Genomic DNA, 26,755 nt, shown 5'->3' with positions numbered 1-26,755 from the left:
TTAATCATAATTCTAAACTGGCGTGGGATTGTTTGTGACTTACGCCTTCAATAGCTCGGGAACAAATATTCAGGTTGTCTCAAGTACAATGTTCCAAGGTAGAACAGTTTCATGGAGCTTTTACAGTAACAGAACAAAGAAGATTTAAAATCAAGGTATTCTAAAAACATACTGGGGGAGACATTAGCCAGTCACAGGCAGAGAAGTCTCACCTGTAGGTCCTAGAGCCATTCGAACGCATTCTTAGCCTTTTGATTGGTGGAGAATAGCATTTTAACGCATTCCAATCGTCTTTACCTGTTTTTCAGGATGTTAGGTGTGACACAAAGGTTGGGCAATAAGAACTCTTTATGGGGCTAAAGATAACCTAAGAGAAATAGTATCAGCAACATTCTAAACTCTTTAAAGTCAAAAAACATTTTATTAGTTGACCAGGCTATGAAAACAGCTTCCTTCTACGAATTCTGGTTTACACCAGCTAATAACACACATTTGTTTTGTCTTTCCATTACCCAGGGATCCTGTCTAAATCCAAGACACAGGACAATGCGTATGGGAGCACCCAACAACGTAAAGCATTTCCATAAGTTTGTTTCTAATGCTTATTCTCAACTGTATCCGTTAATCTTTCTCTTCCACAGAGTTCTGAACATCTTTTAGGTGCAAGAAGGCAAGTTTCAAGGCTCTGTGTTTGTTTGCCCCAACCTCAATTCTCCCGCAGGATAGCAGACCCTCCATTGGGAAGAAAGGAGGAAAGCAGCAAACTCTAACATTAATTATGCTTAACAACCTTACATAGGGGTTGGAGAGATGGCTCAGAGGTTAAAAGCACTGACTGTTCTTCCAGAGGTCCTGAGTTCAAGTCCCAGCACCAACACGGTGGCTCACAACCATCTGTAATGAGATCTCGTGCCCTCCTCTGGCATGCAGACAAACATGCAGGCAGAACACTGTGTACGTAATAAATAAATTTAAAAAAAAAGCAAAGAGAAGTAAACACTCAAAGATATACATATACATACATACATATATATATACAAATATATATATTTTATATATATATATATATATATATATATATATATATATATATATATATATATATATACAACCTTACTTAGGATGTGATACAACAGAATAGAACCAAACTACAGATCTCAGCCTTGGGAAGTCTGCTTGTCCCTCGCTCCTTTGAGGAGGAAATATACATCTGTTCTCCTCCGGGAAATGATACCACCCATATCCAGTTAGACAAGTTCTGTTTGCTAAAGATAAAACCGTCTTAAGAGAAACCTGCAAATTTTCAACTTACAAACTAATGTTTCTCCTTTATTTCCAAGTGCTGAGAATGTCCCACCTGCCTCAACAGCCTTAGGATCTAGAATCAACACCTTAAACTCAGAGACCCCAAATATCCTTAAAATGCGTCCAGTCGCCGCGTCCCCGGAAGTAAAGACCAGCCCTGGAAGGCTGCGGTTGGCCCCGGCTTTCAGCCTGCTGCGTTCATTTCCGCCTTCTGTCACTCTTCCGGTCCCACGCGGACCACGCTCTTCCGGTGCGGAGACTACACAACCCGACCCTTCCAGGACCCCATGGCTGCTATCGGGCAGGTGGAGCTGGGCTTCGCCGAGGAGGCACCGGCCTGGAGGCTGCGCAGCGAGCAGTTCCCAAGCAAAGTGGGCGGACGGCCCGCGTGGCTCGGTCTGGCGGGGCTGCCGGGGCCCGGGGCGCTGGCGTGCGCGCGCTGCGGCCGCCCGCTGGCCTTCCTGCTGCAGGTGTACGCGCCGCTGCCCGGCCGGGACGACGCCTTCCACCGCAGCCTCTTTCTCTTCTGCTGTCGGGAGCCGCCGTGCTGTGCCGGCCTGCGAGGTGAGCGGCACGCCCGGGAGCAGGGCCGAGGTCAAACCTCGGAGTGGGATGAGTCGGGTAATACAAACTGTCTCTTAGAAACGAGCCCTTACCTACAGATTTTCATAACTTAACTGTTAGGCACGAACTCTTCCCGGTTTTATCCCCTCTCCTGTAAGAACTCCTCCCTGAAAGAGAAGACTCCACTTTTCCTCTTTATGCGGAGGTGAAGAAGAAGGTTCAAATGTTTGGATTTTGTTTCACTGAAAACCTTTATACTTTCCATACCTCCTCGTTTCAGTTTTTCGTAATCAGCTACCGAGGAAAAATGTGTTTTACTCATATGAGCCACCTTCTGAGACGGGAGCTTCAGACAGTGGAGAATGTGCGTGCCTCCAGCTTAAGACAGGAGCCCATCTCTGTAGGGTTTGTGGCTGCCTGGGCCCTAAAGCGTGCTCTAGGTGCAAGCAGGCACATTACTGCAGTAAGGAGCATCAGACACTGGACTGGCGGCTGGGACACAAACAGGCTTGTGTACAGTCAGGTAAGACATCCGTTTCCAGCAGTTTCGGTGCCTCAGCCAACCCAGATACTTTTGTTTCTGATTAAAGTTGAAATTAGAAAACAAAATACTTTAGAAAGTTTTAAGATTTGGTAACATCAATACTTTAATAATGAAATCAGTGTTGTTGAAATCATATGGACATCTTGTATTGGCTTTTAGACTCTCTAGTCAAAAATACAACCAGCTAAACAGCTAGTTAACAGCAGTCATGTATAGTGTCACTGTCTTTTGGTCGATAGCACATACACCCCTGATCTAATGAATTCTTTAGTGACTTGGTAGACTGTGATCTCATCACTGTTCATGCTTGGGGCTAGTCTCAAGAAGTTGTGTATAATATCCAGTACTTTGAGAACAAGTAAGTGTATTAACAGTTGGTATATTTATTGTACCATTTAATCTTTAGCCTAACATGTATTTTAAAAATATTGATCCAGTGGTGGTGACACCTGTCTGTAATCCTAGCTCTCAAGATGCAGGAGGAGTTTGAGGCCCATCTGGGCTAAACAGTGAGATCCTGACTCAAAACTAAGCTTGCTATGTTATACAGGCAGCAGTTTTACACATTTAATGCCCATTACTTCACTAGATGCCTGGTGTCAGGCTACACAGTGATTATCTTATGCCATAGTGACTGATGTTCAGACTGATGAAATGCTTTAGAAATGGGAAAATTTTAGATCATCTTAAAACTAAATGTTTAGTAATGATGCTAATAACTTTCTTGTAGATCCTTTAAACCAGACAATTCCAGATCACAACTTCCTGTTTCCAGAATTTGAAATTGTAACAGAAGCAGAAGATGAGATTATACCCGAGGCTGTAGAAATGGAAGATTATTCTGACGTCACAGAAAGCATGGGTAAGGACATGGCATATACATTTTACAGTACTATGACCAAATACACTTTAGGAAAACCACTTGAGAGAGGAGAGCCTCCATCAGTGTGTCAGTGGTGGAAGACTGCAGATGCAAACAGTAACTGCAGAATATATGACAGGGCCATTGTAACAGTCTTTTAATTCTACTTTTAGATCCATACTTTACTGTCTCTAGAGTTCATGTCCTAGGGCTGTGTTGTGGCTGAAGTAGTGACCAACACACGTGTGATCATGAGTCCAGCTTTCACACTCTGTCTAAGGTTGCTCATGCGGGCTCACGGAACACTTTCAGGGTGGACACTAAGTTCTGGGTATCATGTGTTTGAGCAAAGAACTTAAGTTTTATAGTTTGATTCTAGGTCTTGCTGACAGTAGGATTTCAATGTGTCTACTTGTGTATACTGTTGATCACGTTATACAGGTGGCAAGTCATGAAAATGAAAATGTTTTCCTTCATAAAGGAAGTCAACAGGAGGGATGGCGTGCTCAGGAGTTGTGACTGTAGGACCTGACAATCATTTATGAGTGAACATTATATAAGAAGCAATCATAAAAGAGTTGAATTTTATATCCACATAATTCTACATGACTTCACACCAGTGATTTGACAGATGTGTATCTAGTAAAATATATTTCAAGAGTGGGGAAAAAAGTGATGGGCATATTTTTCTTTGGAAGCAGGTCCTCATGTAGGCCAAGCTGGCCTTGAACTCTTTCTCCTGATTGCAAATAGTACAGGTGTTATACATTTTATATCTGACTGCTGGTATTTTAAGTAAATTGATATATTGGGTCTGAGAAAATAGTACAGATTTGCAGAAAGTAAGTCTGAATTTTTATTGGAAGATGGTAGCAACTCATAAGTACTTTATCTACAACAAAGATTTTTAAATCTTTAGATTTTTAAAAATTGTTAGATTGTGAAATTTTTAGAAATTGTTAGATCATCTCTTTTATAGTTGGTACTCCAGATCTATAAAATGATCTATTTAGAGAGGTAACTGATTCCAGAACTACTGAGGAAATAAATAATGAAAGAAAGTGGTTGTTATCAGAAATTGAAGAAGTTAATAGTTAAGAATTCAGTTATCACAGCTCTAACCCCAGTACTTTGGAGGCAGAAGCACGTGGATCTCTGAGTTCAAGAGCAGCAAAGGCTGCTGTACAGAGAAACCCCGTCTCCCCCCCCACCTCAGTTATCAGTGGGTCCTAGTGGTACAGACCTACAACCTCAGCTACTCAGGGCTTCTAGGTCTACCAACTGGGGTCAAGGCAAGCCTGAACAAATTCATGAGACCATATTTAAACGAATAAAAACAGGATGGGCTTTGGAACTCAGGACATTTTGCCCAGCATGTATCAGGCTCTACATTCAATTCCTGATTCAGAAAAGCAGAAACTTCATTAATCATCAATGGGGGAATCTTGAAATTTGATTTGAAGCTGGTTCTTCATACTTAAAAACTACAGCACTTCTACTTTTGTGGATGTTCAACATTCACAAGATAAACGTTTTCAGAATGCTTCCCTGAAGTGACTGTCCTAGCTGAGAATTAGTTTGGGCTGCAAGGAGAAAGAGATTGGAAGAGAAGGAAGGGACAGGGACACCTGTGGAGCAGCTTAAGGCTTTGCTTTTTTAAAAAAATTTATTTATTTATTATGTATACAACATTCCTTCCATGTATGCTTGCATGCCAGAAGAGGGCGCCAGATCTCATTACAGATGGCTGCAAGCCACCATGTGGTTGCTGGGAATTGAACCCAGGACCTCTGGAAGAGCAATCAGTGCTCTTAACCTCTGAGCCATCTCTCCAGCCCAAGGCTTTGCTTCTTCCTTTGAGAGAACACCAGTGTGAGGGAATGTACATTCTCCATGCATCCTGGCTAATGCCTCCCCCAAATTATCAAAATGGTGACATTGAATTTCAGCTTATCCGACTCAGGACATCAAGGTCGTATTTTGATACACATTACCACACTTTGTGTTGGCAGCCACTGGTCTGCTGGAAAACTGGCTGTGGAACAGGAAATGGCACTGATGGGTGAGATGGAAGGAGGCTTAAAGGAAGAATCCAGATGGTTTGAGCACAGCAGTGATGAGGACCCCATTGCAGGGAGCCCAAGATGCACTGCTATAGTTCTGAGCCACCATTCACATTATAATTTGAAGCCTTAAAGACTAGATCTATAATGAGTACATGTTACCTACAAATAGTCACTAAAATTACTTGAACAGAGGATCTAATTATGTTAACAAGGTTCTCCATACATTTGATTGGCTAAATTGTGGGGATTATCCCAGTATTTCATAATTATTGTGTTGGGTTTTTCCCCCCAGGGAGAATACCTGAGGAAGAACTAGATTCCATGGCAAAGCATGAATCCAAGGAAGATCACATTTTTCAAAAGTTTAAATCCAAAATAGCCCTTGAACCAGAACAGGTAAAATGGGATTTATACCTCTTCACTGTGTTCTCAAAATGACTATAACCCCTACTTTCAGCTTATAAAACCAGTATGATTCACGTGCCCATACACTGTGTACACATTATATATGTACAGAATTCTAAAAAAAAAGAAAAAGAAAAAAGCATAAACAAAAATCCCTAAAGGCAACTTCCTAAACACACTGGAACAAGTAAACATCCAGGGTAACAGGAAGCTTTGGTCTGTCTGTAACACTAGGTGGTTTTTAGCAATGGTGATACAAGTTAAACAAAAGAGAGGAAAAACACTCTGAAGCTGATTATAGTGAATTTACCCTTTTTTAAACAATTTAACCAAACACTGTCTGACTATGTACATCCCTTTTTAAGTATTTAAGGATCTTGACTATACGTGAAGCCAAGTATTGACTGCTATGGCCACATTTTGCACAGACTCACACAGTTGTATGGTAACGAGTTATTCTTAACTTCCTTTACAACGCAGTGATAGAACTGAGATTCTAACACTGTGGGGCCAGTGCCTGCTGCTGAGCCAGATGACTGAGTCTGGTCCTGGGGACCCACATAGTAGAAGCAGTAGAAGCAGTTGGCTCTCAAAGGTTATCCTCTGACCTCCACGAGTGCTGCCATGTGTACACACAATTTTTAATTGTTTAAAAAGGTCCTGACATGTTAGGGAAGAAATAAGCTAAAATAATGGCTTTGAGGTTTAGGGGTTGGTAGTGTACAGAAGCACGTGGGGATTTCCTCTAACTGGTCCTTATACCATGTTTCCATTGGGAATTCTTAGATGAGATGTACTCCTTGTTACCTTCTAGATTCTCAGGTATGGAAGAGGTATTAAACCCATCTGGATTTCTGGTGAAAATATCCCTCATGAAAAAGATATTCCAGATTGCCCCTGTGGTGCCAAGAGGATGTTTGAATTCCAGGTATGACCTTAAATAATGACCTTTTAAGAAAACTGGACCAAAATATAGGTATTAAAATATTATTCTGTCTTCTCCCCAGGTCATGCCCCAGCTGCTGAACTACCTCAAGGCAGACAGGCTGGGCAGAAGTGTGGACTGGGGCATCCTTGCCGTCTTCACCTGTGCTGAGAGCTGTGACCTGGGCATTGGCTACACAGAGGAGTTTGTGTGGAAACAGGATGTGACACCTGAACAAGGGTTAAATTCTTAAAAATGTTCCTTATGCCTCAGGACCCCACAATTCCATCTCTAGGACTTTATCCTAAGAAAGTAGTTACCAAAGACTTATATAAGTGTAAAAATGTTGCTTGATACACTATTTACAATGTCTCTGTATTACTAAAACAAGTGTCCAATGATGGGAATTTCATTTTTTGTATGTCCATAATGAAGGGTGATACCGTTAATGCTACAAACATACATGGATGCCAATAGGGGTATAGGGTATAAATACCAGGATGTCATTACTGACGTTCATGGTATGTTAGTTTTGTAGGAATAGACATACATATATGTGTGCATAGAAATATGCTGGAGAGATGGCTCAGTTGATTGTAATTACTATTAGTTATTTTTTTTGCCTGTGTGTTATGTGCACCACATACATGCCTGGTGCCTTCAGAGGCCAGAAGACAATGCTGAGTTCCCCTGGAACTGGACTTAGACACTTGGGAGATGCTATGGGGGTGCTGGGAATCAAGCCTGGGTCCCTGTAAGAACAGCCAGCGCTAGCTCTCCAGCTATTAAGAGGGCTTGCTACTCTTCCAAAGGAGCCAAGTTCAGTTCCTAGCACCCAAATCAGGAAGCTCACAGCTGCCTGTGTCACAGCTCCAGAGGATCTGATGACCTTTTCTGGCCCCTGTGGGCACCCAATACACGCGGCATAGCTCATACAGGTGCATAAAACGTACAAATAAGCAAAAACTAAAAACTCAAAGAGTATCTGGGAAGGAGCCCTGTGTTTTCCTTCTGTAACCCGCCACATGGCAGCACTCCCCACCTCCATGTGGGTTAGAGAGGGAGGGAGGGAAAACGGGCAGTCGGTACTATCTAGTTTCAGAACAAGGAAAAACTGAACTTTATTAGTCTGAGTAGGATGAAGGAGCCAGTAAAGAAGTCGTGGTACCAGGCTTGGTAGGAGCCTGGATTTAAGAAGGCCCAACTTCACCTGGCCTGCTGATAGAGACTGAGAAACAAGGGCTTTGTCTTTCCTTTACAAATACTCTGCACAGACTGTGTTCACAATGACTGAGGAAGGTGAACAGAGAAGGAACTGTCCAACAACCTGACTGACTGAAGGGAGGTCCTGGGGCCATCTTTCAGGTATGGGATGTTCCATATGGTTCACTGTCAAGCCACGTGGCTGAATCTTAAGATGTGAGGAGGGCTTCCAGTCTTCATCCATTCACAAGTGAATTCCCACACCGAGACAAACCTGACAAAGCTGTTGTGTTGTCGTTACTTTAGCATCCTTGTTCATCCTGGTTTGTTTTCGAGACAGGGTTTCTCAGTGTATCTCTGGCTGTCCTCGAAATACAGAGATCCACCTGCCTCTGCTTCCCGAGTGCTGTCACCCTGAATCTTAATCTAGCAATCTTCTAAATTTTAGGAGGTTACATCACATTCTACTACCATTGACATATTATACAAAGCATATTACACAAAGTCCTGGCTTATGAGTTCATACCATGTATGTATGTGTACATTAAAATACACATACAATCATTTAGAGGTTTCTACAAGGGTCATTTGTTACTCATTTATCAAGCTACTTTTAAGGAAAGATGCTGTTCATTTTTACTTGAAGTAACTAAAGCACTAAGAAAGAACCACATAGAACTGGTATTATAGCACACAGCCATGGAAGGCATTGGCATCAACTTGTGGCAAACATGTAGAAACACACCTACTCAGGAAAAGACCAGGACAAGAGATGCCAAGTCTGACTTCACATCCCAAATTATCAGTAATCCTGGTCTGAATGCTGAGACTTTTAAAAGTCAATATACTAAAGTATTTATAAATAGCAAGGGCTATTATTTGGGAACATCCCCAGATGGTATGGACATAATATACCCAGCCAGGTGCACTCAGGAGTACGACCTTGGAGGCCCAAGGATTCAAGGCCACCTCAGGCCACAAACTGAGTGCTTGATCAGTCTGGGCTAGATATAGCAAGATCCCTTCCTACTACACTATCTTGATTGGTTTTTGTCAGTTTGACACAAACCTAGACATAACTGGGAAGAAGGAATCTTGAGAAAATAGTTCCATAAGATTGACCTGTAGGCCAGTCTGTGGGGTACACTCTTGATTGATATGGGAGAGCCTAGCTCAGTGTGGGTGGTGCCACCCCTGGGCAGGCTGAGTGAGTCAGTGGGCAGTGCTCTTTCTACCCCGTCTTCCCTTCATGAAGGATACAACTATAAGCTGAAATAAGCCCTTTTGTCCCCAAGCTGCTTTTGGTCATGGTATTTTATCACAGCAACAGAAAACCTAACTAAGACAGCCACTTTCCCAGAAAGACTGCTGCATGTGTAATCTAGGTACAGTACACTTTAGTGCATGCTAATTTGCAATCCCCTTATGGCCTAAAGAATTAAAGGGTTCTACTCTGGGGGTAGGTCAGTCACAGAGGTCATTCTTTGCAGGCACAAATCCTGTGTTCTAGCCCCAGAATGTTAAAAATAACAAGGATAAAAAATATGCACAATACAGAAATGGTTAAATGAAAACCTTGGCAAGACACAGTGGCTCATGAGGCTTATCATCCCAGCTACGTGAGAGGGCAAGGCAGAATCACTGAGTTCATGGCCACTTGGGCTGTAGGAGTCTAACCGTGTCACCCTGTCCCAAACAGAACAGGAAAGAAGAAAGAAAGCAAGGCACTTTAAAGTCCCAGCCACTGAAATATTAAAAATAAATACCAGAAAGAAGAAACAAGATTATTACTTTTCAAAATTACCACATGCCTAGAACTTAGTGTTCCAACTGTTCAACTATTAACAGCAGTAACAGGAGCTCAATAAATAGATTGGAAAAAGTTAAATATAAATCAGTATTTTTCCTTAAAGTGTTATGAAAAAATAAGAAACCATGTTGAAATAATTAACTTTTATGACATGAAAATGGTCCATATAAAAAGAATTATAAAACTTAAAAAAAAACCATCTTGGAGAAACGTACTAGAATGATATCCTTCTCAAACATCAGTAACGCCTGGTAAGTGCAGGAAAGGGTACTTTGTATACTTTTGGGGGGTTGGGCTCTAGTACTGATTTGTCAAAACTTGGAATACATAAATGGTTTATATCAATTCCCCTTGTAAAAGTATACTATAGAAATTTATGTATTCAAAATACACATATAACAGTGTGCACTAGAGGTGACAAGGACTGTGACTAAGGGAATGGTTCAAATCAAGGTATTAGACATTCCATTGCTGTTCTTGGAAGTGTAACTGTCACACTGACTGTAAAAACAAAAAAACAAAAGTCACCAAAGTATTCAATATTTTTCCAAAACCAAGATAAAAAGTAGCTCCTAAGGACAGAATTGCAGATTAAAAATTTAAAAAGCAACACACCTTAACACCCTAGGCCACAGTTCTTTCCCACACTTGGTCCTGAGTGGCATGGTAACTTGCAAGCACTGAGGACTGAAGCCTTATTCTCCCAACTGTTGGCATTCAGTGGAACTCCTCTCAGCCTTGTTACCTCAGGAGTACCAGGGGCTAATGCCACTGAAAACAGTCACTCGTTGGTGTCCCCTCTGCCTGCTGCCACATCAGGTATACTGGAGAGCTCAGGCATCATCTAGGCGAGGGTGAAAAGACACTCACTAATCTGGAAGTTACCTGGGAAAAGAACAGCTAAGGATGGAAAGAAAAAGACTTCTTTCTGATTGCACATACTCTGAGCTGTGCACAATGTACTTTTACAATTAAAAAAACAGGACATAAAATGCTCCCAAATAACCCAAGGCTTCATAAGTGTCCACCTTGTATTCAAGAGAAAATAGCCATGACAAAAATGCTACATCAGAGAAGTCAGCTATCTGTAGACAGGGCGCCAGCTTCCACATCTGAAATACTCAGAGCCCTCTGATGTCCCTTACCAGCTATGAGGCCCCGGTAAAGGCTGAAAAATGAACAGAACATAACTAGTTTGGTGAAGATCCAGACACTATAGAGTATCTAAGGAATAAGAGGGTGTTCAGTGTGGATCATAAAATCAGTGGCATGGCCATTTTCACTGCAACAGACAAAAACAAACAAAGACAAGCAAACAAAACAGTGGTCTCAGGCATTATATCTAAAATAAATCTCTTGACATGATCACATGACTCTTACAAGGTTTCGTTTATAACAAAAATCTAACAATTTACAAGCTGCATGTTTCTGTGCAGAGTACTCTGGAGAAAGAAAATATGTACATTTATTTTGATTAATACAACTATTCAGTTCTGCAATACTGGGAAGGCGGAATGTATCTGGCACAAAAATAACTCCTTAGAGTTACAAACTAGAAAAACAACACTTTTAAAAAAAGATTTTTTACTTTTCTGGTAGAAATATAAAAACTGGCTTATGTGGGAAAAGTTAAAATAAAAAGTTCAATTGTACAGGTGGCTTGAACACTTAAAAGTTCTGTCCCTTAAACCAGCAAATTCATCAACAGCAGTGTTTAAAATCTAAATATAAATAAGTGGGCAGTGCTGCCCGAATAGCAGCACAGAGCAAGCGACTCACAGTGATGCTGCAGGCGATCTCAGTGCAGAGGAGGTAACCTTTCCAGTGTCCTCAGTAGGACACAGTGTTACTTCATGCTGCCACCTGTAAGTGAGTGCCCTTCTCACAAGTGTACCATCAGCGGCACCAGAACTGACGGGGGCAGTAATGCATGGCAGCCACTATGTGGTCTTCCTGAATCCCTTTAAGATGGGGTAGATGTTTTCAAATGCTTCATAAATTTCTGCTCTAACTTTAGCACCTACAAAGACACATTGGAATAGAAATGAGATGGTTAAGTAACATTTCTTAAAATAGAAAGTAACATCGCTGCCTTAAAATAAAGTCACAAGTACAGTTCTCTCCACACCCAGTTAAGACAAACCTGCTGTGTAGACCAGACTGGCCATGCTGTGCTCTCCAGCACTTGTTCTTAATAAAACCTTATTTATTTATTTATTTATTTATTCATTCATTTATTTCAGTATTTTTTAAAAAATGAGATTAGTAGAGATGGTGGTGCACACCTTTAATCCCAGAACCCAGGAGGCAGAGGCAGGAGGATCTCTGTGAGTTTGAGGCTAGCCCAGTCTACAGAGAGAGTTCCAGGACAGGCCCCTAAAGCTACAGAGAAACCCTGTCTTAACAAACCACTAATATATATATAATAAAAATAGACCTGGTGACTTTTAACACCCTAGACCACCATTTCCTCACCACAGTTGGTCCTGGCTAGGATCCACAAGTCAGCAAGGCAATACCCACCCCCTAGTCCACAGTTCTTTCCCACACTTGGTCCTGAGTGGCATGGTAACCTGCAAGCACTGAGGACTGAAGCCTTACTCTCCCAACTGCTGGAGTTCAGTGGCGTTCAGTGGAACTCCTCTCTCAGACTTGTTACCTCAGAATGGCACCTAGTAACCCCAAGTTCCAGGGGCTAATGCCACCGAAACGAGTCTCTTATTAGTGTCCTCTGTGCCTGCTGCCATGATGCATACTCAGGCTGAAGACTACAACTGCAGCAGGACTCTGCGGTTCTCACTCTTCCCCTTTTCATGGAGGTCAGGATGGGAAGCAAAATGTAAACAAAAACATCCTTACAAGAGGCTAGACAACTGTCCCAACACAGAAATGCTATCCCAAAATTCTCTGCAATTTTGGTACACTACTTTCCTTTTAACTTACCTGTTAATACAACTTTTCCAGAAACAAAAATAAGGAGAACAATTCTTGGTTTGATCATTCTATAGATTAATCCAGGAAATAATTCTGGCTCATAGCTAGAAAGGAAATGGGAAGTCATCAGTTTTTTGTATAAACTCAATGAGGCCTTGTGAAGTACTGGAAATACTGAGTGAACAAGCCAGATGTCTACAAACAGGACACACGAGATGAAAACTCTTTCACCAAGCAAGAGCCTCATGTCATGGGCATGACGACCAACTACATGCTCTCCTATCACGTAATGCTGTCTTCACAGAATTCACATTTTTCTGATAAAGACAAGAGTTGTACACTCATGTTCTCTGATCCTCATTAGATTCACTCTGGGCAAGTCTAGGGATAGTAGTTTATGAAAAAAATCTCACCACTCTTCTTAAGAGCTGAGAGTGTCAGTCAGTCAGCCTGTCAGTGTTTCTAACAGGGTGACTTAACCAGAGTGATAACCAGATGTGAGCTCGAAGATGAGCCTACACCCTGAACTGACATTAGTTATGAAATTCTAACCTAGTCATTTTGGGTTTATTAGTTCAATCTGATAAAGGACCTGTCTGTTTTATGTGTAACCTGGAAATAAATGCAGGGCAGGCCTATATGAGGAAGAGCAACATTGAATGGATATCTAAAACTCAAACAGGAGTTTCTATGTTGAAAATTGAACCTAATGATCAGGTAAAAAACTGCCCTGTGCAAAGGGCCTGAAGCAAGAGGAGTATGGTGAGTGTGGGGAGCTCGTGCGGCTGCAAACAGGAACCAGATAACAGACATACTGTGAGCAGGGATGCTGAGGAAGTGTTCACCAGAGAACGACAAGCAATCATAACGGGCAGCTCAACCCTCATGCCCATCTTACCTTCTGCTAGTACGCTGACAAAGAAGAGTCAAACTGGGAGAAAAGTGGTAGAAGAAACTACAAATTCATGTGTTTAAATGTTTTTACTGACTAACAAAATGATAAGGCATACAGCAGTGGGGCATCTGGGTGTCACTAAGTGACTAGGGGAACAGGAGCTGTGAAGGACAACAGAAAGTGCAGTATAACTGCTTACTAGTACCACATCCAACTTGCAACTACATCATAGGCTTAGAAACTGAATGTCTTAAATGTGCTTCACCCTCTATGATGCCTGAGGAGACTATCAATGGACTCCTCTCAGACCTACCTACTGAACTGCTGGTGGGTCAACACAAGGCCTTCCAGCCTTATGGGGAACTTCACATCACAGCTTCCCACCATGTTTTGGATCTTGAAGTCCAAGAACTTAGCTGGGAATCCCAACTTCTGCACAACTCTAGCATATTTTCTCGCTGCTAATCTGGATTGTTCTTCACTGCAGGAAGGATAAACAGTGAGTTATGTGCACAACCCTTAATGGAATAATTAAGAATAACTTAAACAGAGTCTAAATTAGAAAATGAATTAAACTATCATTATGTCTTTAACAGAAACCATATTCTACCAAAACATCAGCCATGAACTTACGACATTACTGACAAGTCCTAGATTTAAAGGACGTGATGTAGCATATGATTCAGTTAAGATCACTGTTAACACATTCTGACCCACAAATTTCTACTGAGATGAAAACTTCATTTTCATAAAAAAAAAATTACTAAGGTCGGATGGTGGTGGCTCACACCTTTAATCCCAGCACTAGGGAGGCAGAGGCAGGTGGATCTCTGAGTTCGGGTCAGCATGGTTTACAGAGTGAGTTCCAAGATAGTCAGGGCTACACTGAGAAACCCTGACTCAAAAAAACAAAGCAAAACAAAAAACCAAAAGCAAAAATAAAAATTTTTTAAAAAAAGTATACTAGTAAAATTTACTACTGACAAATATACAAATTCTATCTTCCCTCACATCAAATTTCTGTCCGTTCTTAGGACGCCATCATTGGGGGAGTCTGTGACTTTCCAGCTCACAGAGCGCTCATCTGAAAAGCAGGATGCAAATACAATGCTACAACCAAAGTATCAGGGTAACAAAGTAAGAAGATGCTATTCAAAGTGATTAGGACAGTCCAGCTGGCCAGTGGTGGCGTATGCCTTTAATTCCAGCAATCGGGAGGCAGAGGCAGGCAGATTTTTATGAGTTCGAAGCCAGCCTGGTCTACAGAGCGAGTTCCAGGGTAGCCAGGACCACACAGAGAAACCCTGTCTCGAAACAAACAAAACAAAAGCGCTAGCCTGATAAAAGCAACCCCAGAAACAAAGAAACCCTCACGGCTACCTCTTGGCTCCAGTGCACACCATTTTTCCAGAGCTGAAAATCAGCGCAGTTGTTCGTGGCTCTCGTATTCTCATGATGACAGCAGCAAACCGCTAAAATGGTCAGAAAGAAGCATTAAAGCTGCACTTTTATTTCTGGTTAGTTTCTGTGAGTGAAGAAAGCTCAAGTATTGTATATCCTGGGTGAAACTCTCCTGGCTACACCAGACATTCCTGTCAATGTATTTAAAAAGTTATCTTTGCGCACGCCTTTAATCCCAGCACCCAGGAGGCAGAGGCAGGTGGGATCTCTGTGAGTTCAGGATCAGTCTGGTCTATAAAGTGAGTTCCAGAACAGGCTCCAAAGACTACACAGAGAAACCCTGCCAAACAAAACAAAAGTATCTTTTAAAATGTTTTTGTTTCTTATTCCTTTCCTCATACTTATCTACGTTTTTTGGGTATTTCTTTATTGGGCAGTTTTTAAAAATCTCCCAATCTTTTCTCCTTTCTGCTCTTTTGAATTTTCCAAGTTTGTCCAAAGAAAGCACTGCAGAAAATACTGACGGAATGCTACACACAAAGTAAAAGACAGTCAGACGGAGAGCTCAGGAAAGAATAAGACTCTTATGAGGAACAGATGAATAAATGAGAACCAAGAAAGAATCAATCATGCAGATTCAGTAAACTAACTCCTAGCGATGATAGTTGAGAAAGCCAACCAAGAAAAACAATCAACAAAATTCTAGAAATCAGATAGTATTTTTTAGTAAGAGTTCTAAATGTAAATGGTCTTACCTATCCAATTAAAAGACAAAGACTAGTTGTTTTTCTAATCCCACCATTTGCTGACTGCAAGAAACACACCTCAATGGCAAGGACACTTGTAAACTGAAAGTAAAAGCAAGGAAAATGATATATAAAGCAAATGGAAACAGAAAACAAACAGAGGTAGGCTTCAAGCCAAAATTAGACGAGATGAGGCTACCATCTTGGTATGGTGACTGATTCAAGAGTTGTATATACTAAAAATAACAAAAACTTGGTTAGCTAAAAGTGAACAGTGGCCAATCTGAGTCTTTGTAGTTAATTTTCTGGTTAGCCTTATACTCAACTAAAAACCTGGCTATGAAGTAGGGCCCACATGTTTCCTACATTTAAGACAGTTCTTTTCCTCAATCTAGATGCTGTCACATTCAAGCTGACACACAACTGATGAAATCATAGTACAAACCTGGGCACAGTAAAAGGTACTTTTAATTCCAGCATTCAGGAGGTAGAGACAAAAGGGTCTGAGTTTGAGGCCATAAAAATGAAATCATAGTATAAAGCAGCAACCCTATTACAGATAGAAACACAAGGCAGGCAAGCATCGAGAACAGTTTTGAAACCTGGGACCTCTCTTGGTTTGGGCTATGCACCTGGCAGCCCAGGACCCTACCTGCATGAAAAATACATATACAGTCCTCTCCAAACCTAGAACGACTCCCACCTACGCAGACACACACACACACACACACACACACACACACACCACACAAACAGTGGACTAGGTTTCTCCTTCCCTTGATGATCATCAAACACAGTCTACTCAATCATACTCCAGTTGTGTCCAAGTACAAGGCAGGGAGGTGGGTGGAGCTGACTGATTCAGCCTAAATGTTTTGGGTGCAATAAGGCAAACTGTGTCCTCTGAGTAACCTTTTAAGGGGAATCCCCTACTGCCACCTTCTGCCCACGCAAAACTGGGCATGCATGTCATTAATACCAGTTGTATCACGGGAGGAGACAACAGGTAAGTTACATAACTTGAATCTCATATCAAATAGAAAACCACACTCCTAACAACAACTCCCTTTCCTTCAGAAGACCCTATAAAATAGTGCCCCAGAAGGTAATCTGGGACTCGAGTCCTTTCACACTCATGTGGCTGATCTGTACTAATGCCTATAAATGAATTCCACCAGGATCAGAAGTGTGAGGCTCTTCACAAAAGGTCACCTAAGGAGCGGTGACAGGAGGAGTGTGAGGAGCTCCCAGGAGGATGCATAAGACACTCTCACAGGAAGAAGTCAGAGACTCTATGGCCAACCTCAACTTACAGGATACAACAAAGAGGGAGAACTGAGACTCACTGGTGCAGACAATGGACAAAACTAAAGATAGGGTACGGAAACCAACAGCCAGGTGAAGGTCTAGGAAACTGTAAGGCTTCCTGGGACTTTACTAGAACTGTGTGTTCCTCAATGACTTATCAAACTGTAAAAGGACAAAAAGCCTGATTACAATCAAAAGTCTTTGGCCTTCCCAGACCAGTGTTCTACCACCAAGCCAGACTCTTAAATTCCTGTAATTTCTCTATCAGAAAAGCCATCTGTGTCCATACCACCACACGTAATTTTGTCTATCAGCAAAGGTGGGAAAATGAGCAATAAACTTGTACTTACAGCCAACAATTATTAATCACTGACCAATCTTTCTCCACCCATACAATCCATCCCCAGCTCTCCCACAGGATCACTGAAGTGGGCACCACAGATACGTCATCAGACATGCTTCAGGATACAAATGGGATATTCTGTTTTCCAACTTCTTGTGGTACCCTTCACAATGTAGGTGTATGTAAACTTAGGTTATATATGGATTTCTACATGTGGAGGGGGATATACATAGTAGGTATTCAATAAAACACAAGTTATAGAACTGAGAATGCAGCTCAGCAGGCAGCACTGCCCTAGTGTGGCTGAGGTCCTAGTTAAAATCCCAATACTGCAAAAACAGGAAAAAAGTCCCAGAATGAACTTTTCTGAGACACTAATCATGAACATAACACTACTCATTTTGCCTGAATCAAGAAACAAGCACAATACAAACTTTCTCACCTATAGATTTAGGAAGAATTTTCTGTTTATCTTATATAATCTCAAACACATGAAAAGGGTCTGACCTTGGGATTATATTCAGCATTTCGGGCACGAAGTGCAATGGTCTTTAGGTCAAGTTTACATCCAAGATTCACCGTGGATACAATATTTCTATAAGAAATTTAAAAACATAATTACTTAAAATATTTAACTTTTAAACAAACAGGAGAATGGTCTTTAGGTAAAGTTTACAACCAAGATTTGCTATGAATATAATATTTCTGGAAGAAATTTGGAAAGAAAACATGATTTAGATTGATGATCCATTATTTTTCACCAGGCTTTAGTAATAATAATAATAAAAATAACAAAACCAAACAAAAAACGCTGCTGACTCTAAATGTCTTAAAAAGTGCCGCATACCAGATATTCCCACTTAATACCCAAAACATACTATGAAGTGATAACTGCTATTCCCATAATCAGACAAAGCAACTGAGCCTCCATGGAATGTACTGCGTTTGGCTTGGGATGCACATGACTCCCAAGTGGAGGAGCCAGAACTTGCATGTCTCAGGAGCCGTGCCTTCCTGAGCTCTCAAATACTACCAACATTAGCTCACTATTAAGTCAATATGGTAAAAACAGGAAGATATGGATTTTCTCAATCTTCCCAAAATGGAATTCAATGTCTTTAGCAAGGGAAGAAAATATCTGTACTCTGTTCTGTAGTTACCACTGTAAGTCATGTTAAATGGAATCACCATTAGCAGGCTAGGGAGACAGCTCCACTTGTAAAGAGACTGTGGAGTTCAATCCCCAGAACCTGTGAGAGTGGTAACGTGTACTTGCAATCCTAGTGCCAAGGAGACAGAGACTGGCAGATTCCTGAGGCTCACTGGCTAGTCAGCTTAGCCCAACCAGCACTGACAGATCCCATCTTAAAAACCAGGGTGGAGATAGGATTCTTGAGGTTCTCCTCCAGCATAGATAGGGAAGTGCATGCACACATGCACAGAATTTATCACTCCCCACCTGGGTCGAAAAGACTGTTTCATGCCATTGTATCCCAGTCTCGAAGCATTCTATGCAATAACAGGGTTTCTCTGTGTTCCCTGGCAGTGCTGGAACTCACTCTGTAAACCAGGCTGGCTCTGAACTCACAGAGATCTTCCAGCCTCTGGCTCTCAAGTACATGCTCTGTGGCTATGAAAATAAGTGTATGTCCTAGGCTGGTTCTAATAGATGATTTTAATCAGAATACAAAGCAGAATGCCTGTGGGAGTCAAATAGGCATGAAAAATTAGTTTGGAGCAGTACAGACTTTGTTTATACTTTAGACTTTGTCTAAAGGACAGCTAACAGGGCTTATCTCTCTAAAATTATAAAAATCAAAAGTTATCTTAAAATTGTATACAGGCAATGTGTAATAGTCAAGAATCATGATTATATACCACGTAGCTTAAAAATGATCTGGCATGGCATACAAATGACAATTATGCATGTAAAAGGAAAATTGAGTGTAGCTAGGAAACAGATCTCAAAGTAGGAGGGAGGATCAGCAAACACAAACTGAACAGTGTTGTCTGAAAAGAACCTTTAGTCAGGCTACAAGCTTCCTTAAATAAAATCTACATACTTGTTACTGAGGAGTATCTAGATTTGGGTTGTTTCAGGAAGAAATAAAAAAAGCCCGGGCCTCCTACCCCTTAACATGTGGGAACTATTTCACTTAAGCAGAAACATTTATCAAGACAAGAACTATCATCCTCACAAATCTCCAAAGATTGGACAAGCCTGTGATACAACTGGCTGTAACTCAGACAATTAGCCACAGGGAAATGTCCACAGTGTCTATGAAACTCCATTTCAGTGGCCCCAACACATAAACACAAGCAACTCCATTTCTAAGGAAAGGCTCTGCTGAGAACACTGACTCACTCTGTAGCTTCAATTCCTTGCCAAGAGCAGATAAAGCTGCACTATAACAGAATTACCTTAAGTAAATCCACTGTCTGAAAGCAAATAGTGTAATACCATTGAGAGCCTCCTCTGGTGCAGGGGACAGAAGACAGGAAACAGAAACATAAAAAAACATGTGTGCACATGTGTGCACACACATTGAAAGAGGAAAAGCGAGAACACACACGCTACGAGGTACTCACTGCAACTGTGGTACAATCCCAGAGCTCTCAGAGGCTGGTGTGGCAGGAGTGATCGGGGTCATAGGGGTCATTGGTGAAGGATACAAGGGGGTGGTGCCTGGCAAGGGTGCAGTGGTCAGAGTCTGGGAATGGAAGATCTGTGGAGTCTGGCCTGAGGCACCCTGTGTGGGCTGCTGAGATGTGGATTGCTGAACCGAGGCTGCTGCAGTTGCTACTGCCTGCTGCTGCTGCTGCTGCTGCTGCTGTTGCTGCTGTTGCTGTCTTTGTTGCTCTTCCAAAATAGAAAGACTATTGGTGTTCTGAATAGGCTGTGGAGTAAGTCCTGTGCCATAAGGCATCATTGGACTAAAGATAGGAATTCCAGGAGTCATGGCTCCCTGTGGAAAACAAAGAGAGAATGATTAAGACATTAATGTTTAGTAGTATAGGCTCTTTCCTAGTGGAATCCGAGTAAAGTGTAAAACCTGGTGCTTTCTGAATATAATAGGTCTTGAATTACTAGGAAAGAATTTGATACCCTGAGATACATCACTTTTTTTCTGTGGTACTAAACATAGCAGATGAGTACTTAGCATATGGAGTCTGTTATTTATAATATACAAGACAGATGCTTAGCCACCAAAGCATATCTAGACCGTAAGGACAAGGCATATCCCTATGTAAAGTGCAACCCAGTCTAGGAGGATTACCTACCAAAGCCTGTTAAATATTGTTAACTGCCTTTTCTATGCTTCTGTCTTACAAGCATTGCTAGATTTAGTAGCTATTTATGTGGAAGTAGGAAGAAAAAAAATGGCAAAATTAATACTGAATTAGTAACAAATAATCTCGGTCTAATTCTATTGCAACCACACACATTTTATATAAAAATTAATGTTTAACTTTGTAAGCAGATTTTGTTGTTATCTTGGGCTAGGGAGGTGACTGCAACAGAGTCAAGAAGGAATCTTCTTGAGTAAATGAAATAAATGTTCTACAGCTCTACAGCTCACACAGATGGAAGTCTTCTAAATTAGGTTCCAAATGAACTCCCCAAGCAGAAACGCATCATGCCTACCCAAAGCAGAAACTTCCACAAAGTAAAACAAGCTTGAGAAACATACAAATCCATGTTCAAATCTGGGTGGCTAAAGTATACCTTCTTTTGCTTTCTCTTAATGGGACTATGTCAGCCCTCCTCGCCCCCGCTTCTTGCTCTTTTACCTGTGGGGAGGCCAAGCCCTGAGCATAAGGAGGAAGGCTGTTGTTCTGGTCCATGATCCTCACTTCCTTCAGTGTTCAGATTTTTCCTAGAGCATCCTCTGCAATTCTCCTTAGAAACGTCCTTAACTTTCCAGATTATCTCCAAACACCATGAAACAGTGATGCTGTGCTTGAAAAAAAAAATGCTTTAAGTTTAAACAAGATTCATGTGCATACAAAATACACACACATGCCGAATGGTGGTGGCACACGCCTTTAATTCCAGCACTCAGGAAGCAGAAGCAGGCAGATCTGTGAGTTCGAGGCCAGCCTGGATACAGAGCAAGTTCTAGGACAGGCACCAAAGCTACAGAGAAATCTTACCTCAAAAAACTTCAAAAAACAAACAACAAAAACAAAACACATATACAAGTTATCTTGGAGAAATATATATTCTTTAATTCCAAAAGTCTAGGGATAATATATTTTTTAATCCCAAAAGCCTAGTCCATATTTCCTGTGACTCATGTAAAACTGCCAACAAAACTATGTTACTATGTAGTTAAATATTCTAATAGTACTTAAAAATAAGGTGTTAAGATCAGTAATAAAAACTTTTGGAAAAAGGATTGCCAAGAAATGGCTCAGCAAGTACAGGCTGTCAATTCTGACACTAGGAGTTCACTCATATGGTGAAAGGAAAGAACAGATTCTCACAGGCTGACTGTTGACATAAATGTAATTCACTTTATATTTTATATGTATTTTGCCTGCATGTATGCCTGTGTACCACTTGCATGCCTGGTACCAGCAGAGGCACACAAGAGAGGGTCAGATGCCCTGGAACTGGAATTAACAGATGGTTGTGAGCCACCATGGGGTCATATATATACTTAAAATAAATATGGGTCTTTGGATATACAACTTGTAACTTTGAAACCTGTATGCTATAAATGTTTAGATTAAGATCAAATTGTAGGGCAGGAGAGATGGCTCCAACCTGGGTTCTCTGGATGAGCAGGCAGTACTTTAACCTCCAAGCCATCCTTTTTAACAGTCAGAATCAGGGACCAGCCCTTTGCAACAACCCCTCACCCCACCCCCAGCAAAAGATCTTTTTGTGGGTATGGGGGAACATCTAGGGAAAACAAATTCCTAAGTGAACTGTATTATCAGAGAACACTTATTAAGTACTGTTTATATAGTACTATTAGATCAATGCTGGTTTTGAAATATTATGCTCTGTTTTATACCCTTCCCAATGTCTCAAGCATAAAGTGGCATAAATATTGAACTGGATATAATATGCTTTTGGTAATCATTTTTTTGTGTTCCAATTTTAATTAAAGACAGATTACACAATTAATTTTAGAAATGCAATGTTCTTAACTCCTTAGAACGCATTAATAAAAACTATGCCTGGAACTTGGCTCCTTAAATAATCATCTCCTTGGTGATCATGGATATGCAGTATGATTATGGATTAAGAGACTATGAAGAGCTTTTTTAAAAATTTGTAGTGGTAGCAACAAACAAGAGCCTCATAAATACCAGGTAAATGCCCATCCTCAATTCTTTTTTTTTTTTTTTTTTTTGATTTTTCGAGACAGGGTTTCTCTGTAGTTTTTGGTGCCTGACCTGGAACTAGCTCTTGTAGACCAGGCTGGCCTCGAACTCACAGGGATTCGCCTGCCTCTGCCTCCCAAGTGCTGGGATTAAAGGCATGCGCCACCATCGCCCGGCCCATCCTCAATTCTTTATAGACACTTTTTTTAAAATCAGTTCAGTTCATGTAGACCAGTAACTTGCTCAGATATGCCATAAGGACTGTATGAACCAACAATGGATGAACAAACTGAATTAGCTATCAAATCAAGATGAGTCTAACTGCTGGGCGGTGGTGGCACTCGCCTTTAATTCCAGCACTTGGGAGGCAGAGGTTCAAGGACAGCCTGGTCTACAGAGCAAGTTCCAGGATAGCCAGGCTACACAGAGAAACTGTGTGTTGGGGGACGGAGAGGAGATAAGTCTAACTATAGACACATAGCAAGCACAGGACAGACATTAGTTATTGCACTTAAATCTTTATAAAAGGATTTTTATTTTATGTGTAAGAGTGTTTTGTAAGCACGGATGTACGTGCATCACATGTGTGGTGCCTGCAGATGTCAGAAAGATAGTATTGGATTCCCTACAACTGGATTTTCAGATATTTGTGAGCCACGATGAAGGTGCTGGGTACCAAAATCAGGTCCTCTACCAAGGCAGCAAATACTCTTAACCATTGAGTTATCTCCCCAGCCTGACAATCAGATCTTATTCTAAACATTTATCATCAACTAATATCACACAAGACATACAGGCTTCAAAGTTACAAGTTGTATATTCAAAGGTCTGCAGTCACGTTAAGAACATGCTGGTTCAGGCCTTCTGAGGTCCAATGAAAGAATGTCACAGTCACTCTGAGAGGACAATGGACCCAAAAGATTTTCTGACTAAGTCATTATTGAAAAAATGAAGAGATGGGCTGAAGAGAAGGCTCAGAGGTTAAAGCACTGTGTGCTCTTCTGGAGGTCCTGAGTTCAATTTTCAGCGACCACATACATGGTGGCTCATAACCATCTGTAATGAGATCTGGTACCCTCTTCTGACTTGCAGGGATATATGCAGGCAGAACACTGTATACATAACAGGTAAATCTTTTTTTAAAAAAGAGAGAAAAAGAAAAAAAATGAAGAAATGCCCATTTCTGAGAGATACTAGATATATAGAGATACTAAGGTTACAAGAAAATTACATTTTTTTCTGATATCACCAGAAAAATGTATTTATTATTCTCTAACAATAATGTTCCAGATACAGAGATAAAGAAGATGCAGTCCTTATCAATATAAAAAAATACATATAACTATAAAAAGTTAGCAACACTAAAATCACAGATATTTACTAAGGCAAGAAGCAAGAAAGCTGCAATCAGCACACATGTCTTCAGAGCTGTGCCTGGTATGCAGTATATAATCATCACACATGTCTAATCAGCACACACATGTCTTCAGAGCTGTGCCTGGTGTGCAGTACATAATCATCAGTAAATGCTATGGAAGGAAGAACACAACTAAAGTCAGGGGTTGGAGAGATGTTCAGCAGTTAAGAGCACTGTTTCTCCCCAGAAGGCCTCGGTTTGAGGCCTAGCACCACATGGCTGCTCAAACTAGCTGTAAATCCAGTCCTGAGGAATCTAGTGCCCCCTTAAGTCTTCCATGGGCCCCAGGCATTCATGTGGTACACATACAGGCAAAAGCATTCACAAACATAAACCTTTTTTTGTTTTGTTTTTTTTCCAAGACAGGAGACAGGGTTTCTCTGTGTGTAGCTTTAGAAGTAGCTCTTGTAGACCAGACTGGTCCCGAACTCAGAGATCCACCTGTCTCTGCCTTCTGAGTGTTGGGATTAAAGGTGTGTGCCACCACCGCCTGGCTCACATATGTAAGTCTTCTTAAAAATTAAGAAAAACACTAAAGTTACATACCCTTTTGAGAGGCCAGATCTTTCCCAAAGCAGGAGCAAATTAACACGGATCTAGCAAGAGGAACAAAAACATACAAATCAGCATACATACAAAAGTGAAAGGCAGACAGAGACTAGGAGAGCATGTAGAATGTGACGTCACTACAGGAGGTGACACAGCAGGTAGAGGTGGGTTACATAATTCGGAGTGTTATTACACAGGCAATGGGATTAAGTTAAAGGATTTGGAAGTGTAGATGGGGAGCTCCTTTGTCAAGAGAAGATAAATCTGAGAAAACTGGAGACTGAAAACTCAATTTCTGAGGTCATTGCTTTAGTTGAGCCAAAAAGAAAATGAAGGTTGAGTTTAATGTCCAAAGTATAATCAGTGATTTATCGAGATCACTTTGTGCAAATGAAGTTTACTGAACCGGTTGGTTATTATTATTTATTATTATTATTACTATTTGAAACAGGGTTTCTCTGCAGCTTTGGAGCCTGTTCTGGAACTAGCTCTGTAGATCAGGCTGGCCCTGAAGTCAAGAGATCCATCTGCCTCTGCCTCCCAAATGCTGGGATTAAAGGTGTGCGCCACCACCGCCTGGCTGAACCGGTTGATTATTCAAGACGAATATTTGTCGTATGCTATGCAGAGGTCATCTCACACCTGCAGACGATATAAACCATCTTTCCTCAACGTGTCATAAAATCGGAATAATCACTACATTAACTTATTTTTAGGCTGTTTTCCAGTCTTCATCTTTTGGAAACTAAGCCATCAAACTGAATATTTGAGAAACCTTATTCTGCAGTCTTTCAAGTGTCTGCCTAATCCTGTCAGGCGTCCTTTCCCAGAAAAGCCTACCCAGAGTTCTGGAAAACCACGCTAACCTGAGCCTAGAGACGGTGAGCACAGTGTAAATAAAGTAGCGCGTGTTTAATACGTTGATCTCAAGGCTTCCGACGAGAATGTCCCTTAATGAAGGAAAAGACGCGGGGACGCAGGCCTGGGTAAAACGGTCTCCTAGCGGAAGCAGAGGAGGTGTGCGGCGCAGCCCGGTGCCAGCCCCCAGGAAACTCTCACGCTTGGCACAGGGTTTCCAGACCCCGCCGGAGCGGTGGCCCGGTGACTGGTACTCGCCGAGCCGCCACAGCACGCGCGGAGCGCTGCTCCCTGCTCGGCCGCGCGCCCATGCCGAGTCTCCTCCGGCTGTCCCGGGGACCCCCTCAAAGCGGAGAAAAGGCTGACCGACCGTTACCTGGACCGCAGAGACCTAGCCAAACCGCCAGCAGGGACCCGCCACCGCTACCGGACTCGACCCCGCCGGAGCCCGACGCAATCTGATGCCGTCACTTCCGCCCGTTGTGATCCGGCCTGGGAAACGAGGGGGCGGGGCTCCCAGCAGTTCCGGGGCGGGGCAATCATTCCGAGCTGGTTGTTGTCTAAGGTTGGAGAGATGCCGCGAGTGTAGAGGTAACAGTTGGAGATGTGGCTTTAGGGATCAAACTCAAGCAAGCATTCTATCACTGAGCTACAGCCTCAGTCTTCCATGCTTTGTTTTTAGAAAGTTTCTCTGGATATCCCTGGCTGTCATGGGATTTCCTCTGGAAAAGGCGGGCCTTAAACTCAGAGATCCTCCTGCCTCTGCCTCCGGAGTGCTGGGATCAAAGACGTGGGCTACCACGCCCTGCTAGTGTACCACGTTTTTAAGCTCACGGTGTTACCAAGGGTACTTGGAGAGCTCACCTCCTCCTCTACTTAGTACCATAAAGCTGAAAGATAGTAGTAGTCGCCTCTTAGAAACTTGTGAGGTCGAAACGTGAATAGCAAGCAGATACTCTTTATCACGTTCTCAGTGAAAGATAACTTGTGTCTAAAGAAAGACAACAAAACATGCGTCTTTGTTACATTCAGTTACATTTTAATTCTGTACCTATCAGCCCTCTTCCTGACTGTTCCAAGAAAACATTTGTTGTTGTTGTTGTTATTGTTTTTCCACACAGGGTTTCTCTGTAGCTTTGGAACCTGTCCTGGAACTTATTCTGTAGACCAGGTTGGCCTCAAACTCACAGAGATCCGCCTGCCTCTGCCTCCCTAGTGCTGGGATTAAAGGCATATGCCACCACCTCCTAGCTAGGTTGCTTCTTAATGCTTGATTGAATTAC

At 41.7% G+C, this 26,755-nt stretch overlaps 2 protein-coding genes across 3 annotated transcripts; one reads left to right on the top strand and one right to left on the bottom strand.

The window, feature by feature from the left end:
- Window positions 1-1,524: 1,524 nt before the first annotated feature.
- Pdcd2 (programmed cell death 2) lies at window positions 1,525-7,032 on the top strand. The gene is made up of 6 exons (XM_048421982.3): window positions 1,525-1,869; window positions 2,150-2,392; window positions 3,144-3,275; window positions 5,634-5,737; window positions 6,561-6,674; window positions 6,754-7,032. Exons 1-6 carry the CDS (start codon window positions 1,593-1,595, stop codon window positions 6,922-6,924), a joined length of 1,041 nt encoding a protein of 346 aa, XP_048277939.2. The 5' UTR covers window positions 1,525-1,592; the 3' UTR covers window positions 6,925-7,032.
- A 2,780-nt stretch (window positions 7,033-9,812) lies between these two features.
- Tbp (TATA-box binding protein) lies at window positions 9,813-25,952 on the bottom strand. 2 transcript variants are annotated; one of them, XM_048421698.3, is made up of 9 exons: window positions 25,849-25,952; window positions 24,612-24,661; window positions 21,104-21,272; window positions 19,901-20,277; window positions 17,819-17,906; window positions 14,894-14,985; window positions 13,827-13,994; window positions 12,628-12,722; window positions 9,813-11,704 (listed from the first exon to the last, which is right to left on the bottom strand). In XM_048421698.3, the coding sequence occupies exons 3-9, from the start codon at window positions 21,155-21,157 to the stop codon at window positions 11,625-11,627; spliced, it is 954 nt and encodes a 317-aa protein (XP_048277655.2). In that variant the 5' UTR covers window positions 21,158-21,272; window positions 24,612-24,661; window positions 25,849-25,952; the 3' UTR covers window positions 9,813-11,624. The 2 variants fall into 2 exon arrangements, with proteins under 2 accessions (XP_048277655.2, XP_048277648.2); XM_048421691.3 differs by having other exon boundaries at window positions 21,104-21,267.
- Between the last annotated feature and the right edge of the window lie 803 nt (window positions 25,953-26,755).

This window comes from Myodes glareolus, chromosome 1 (assembly GCF_982192425.1).
Source record: "Myodes glareolus chromosome 1, mMyoGla1.1, whole genome shotgun sequence".
In the NCBI taxonomy this organism is placed as follows: Eukaryota; Metazoa; Chordata; class Mammalia; order Rodentia; family Cricetidae; genus Myodes; species Myodes glareolus.
This window is presented reverse-complemented; position numbering and strand designations above follow the sequence as displayed.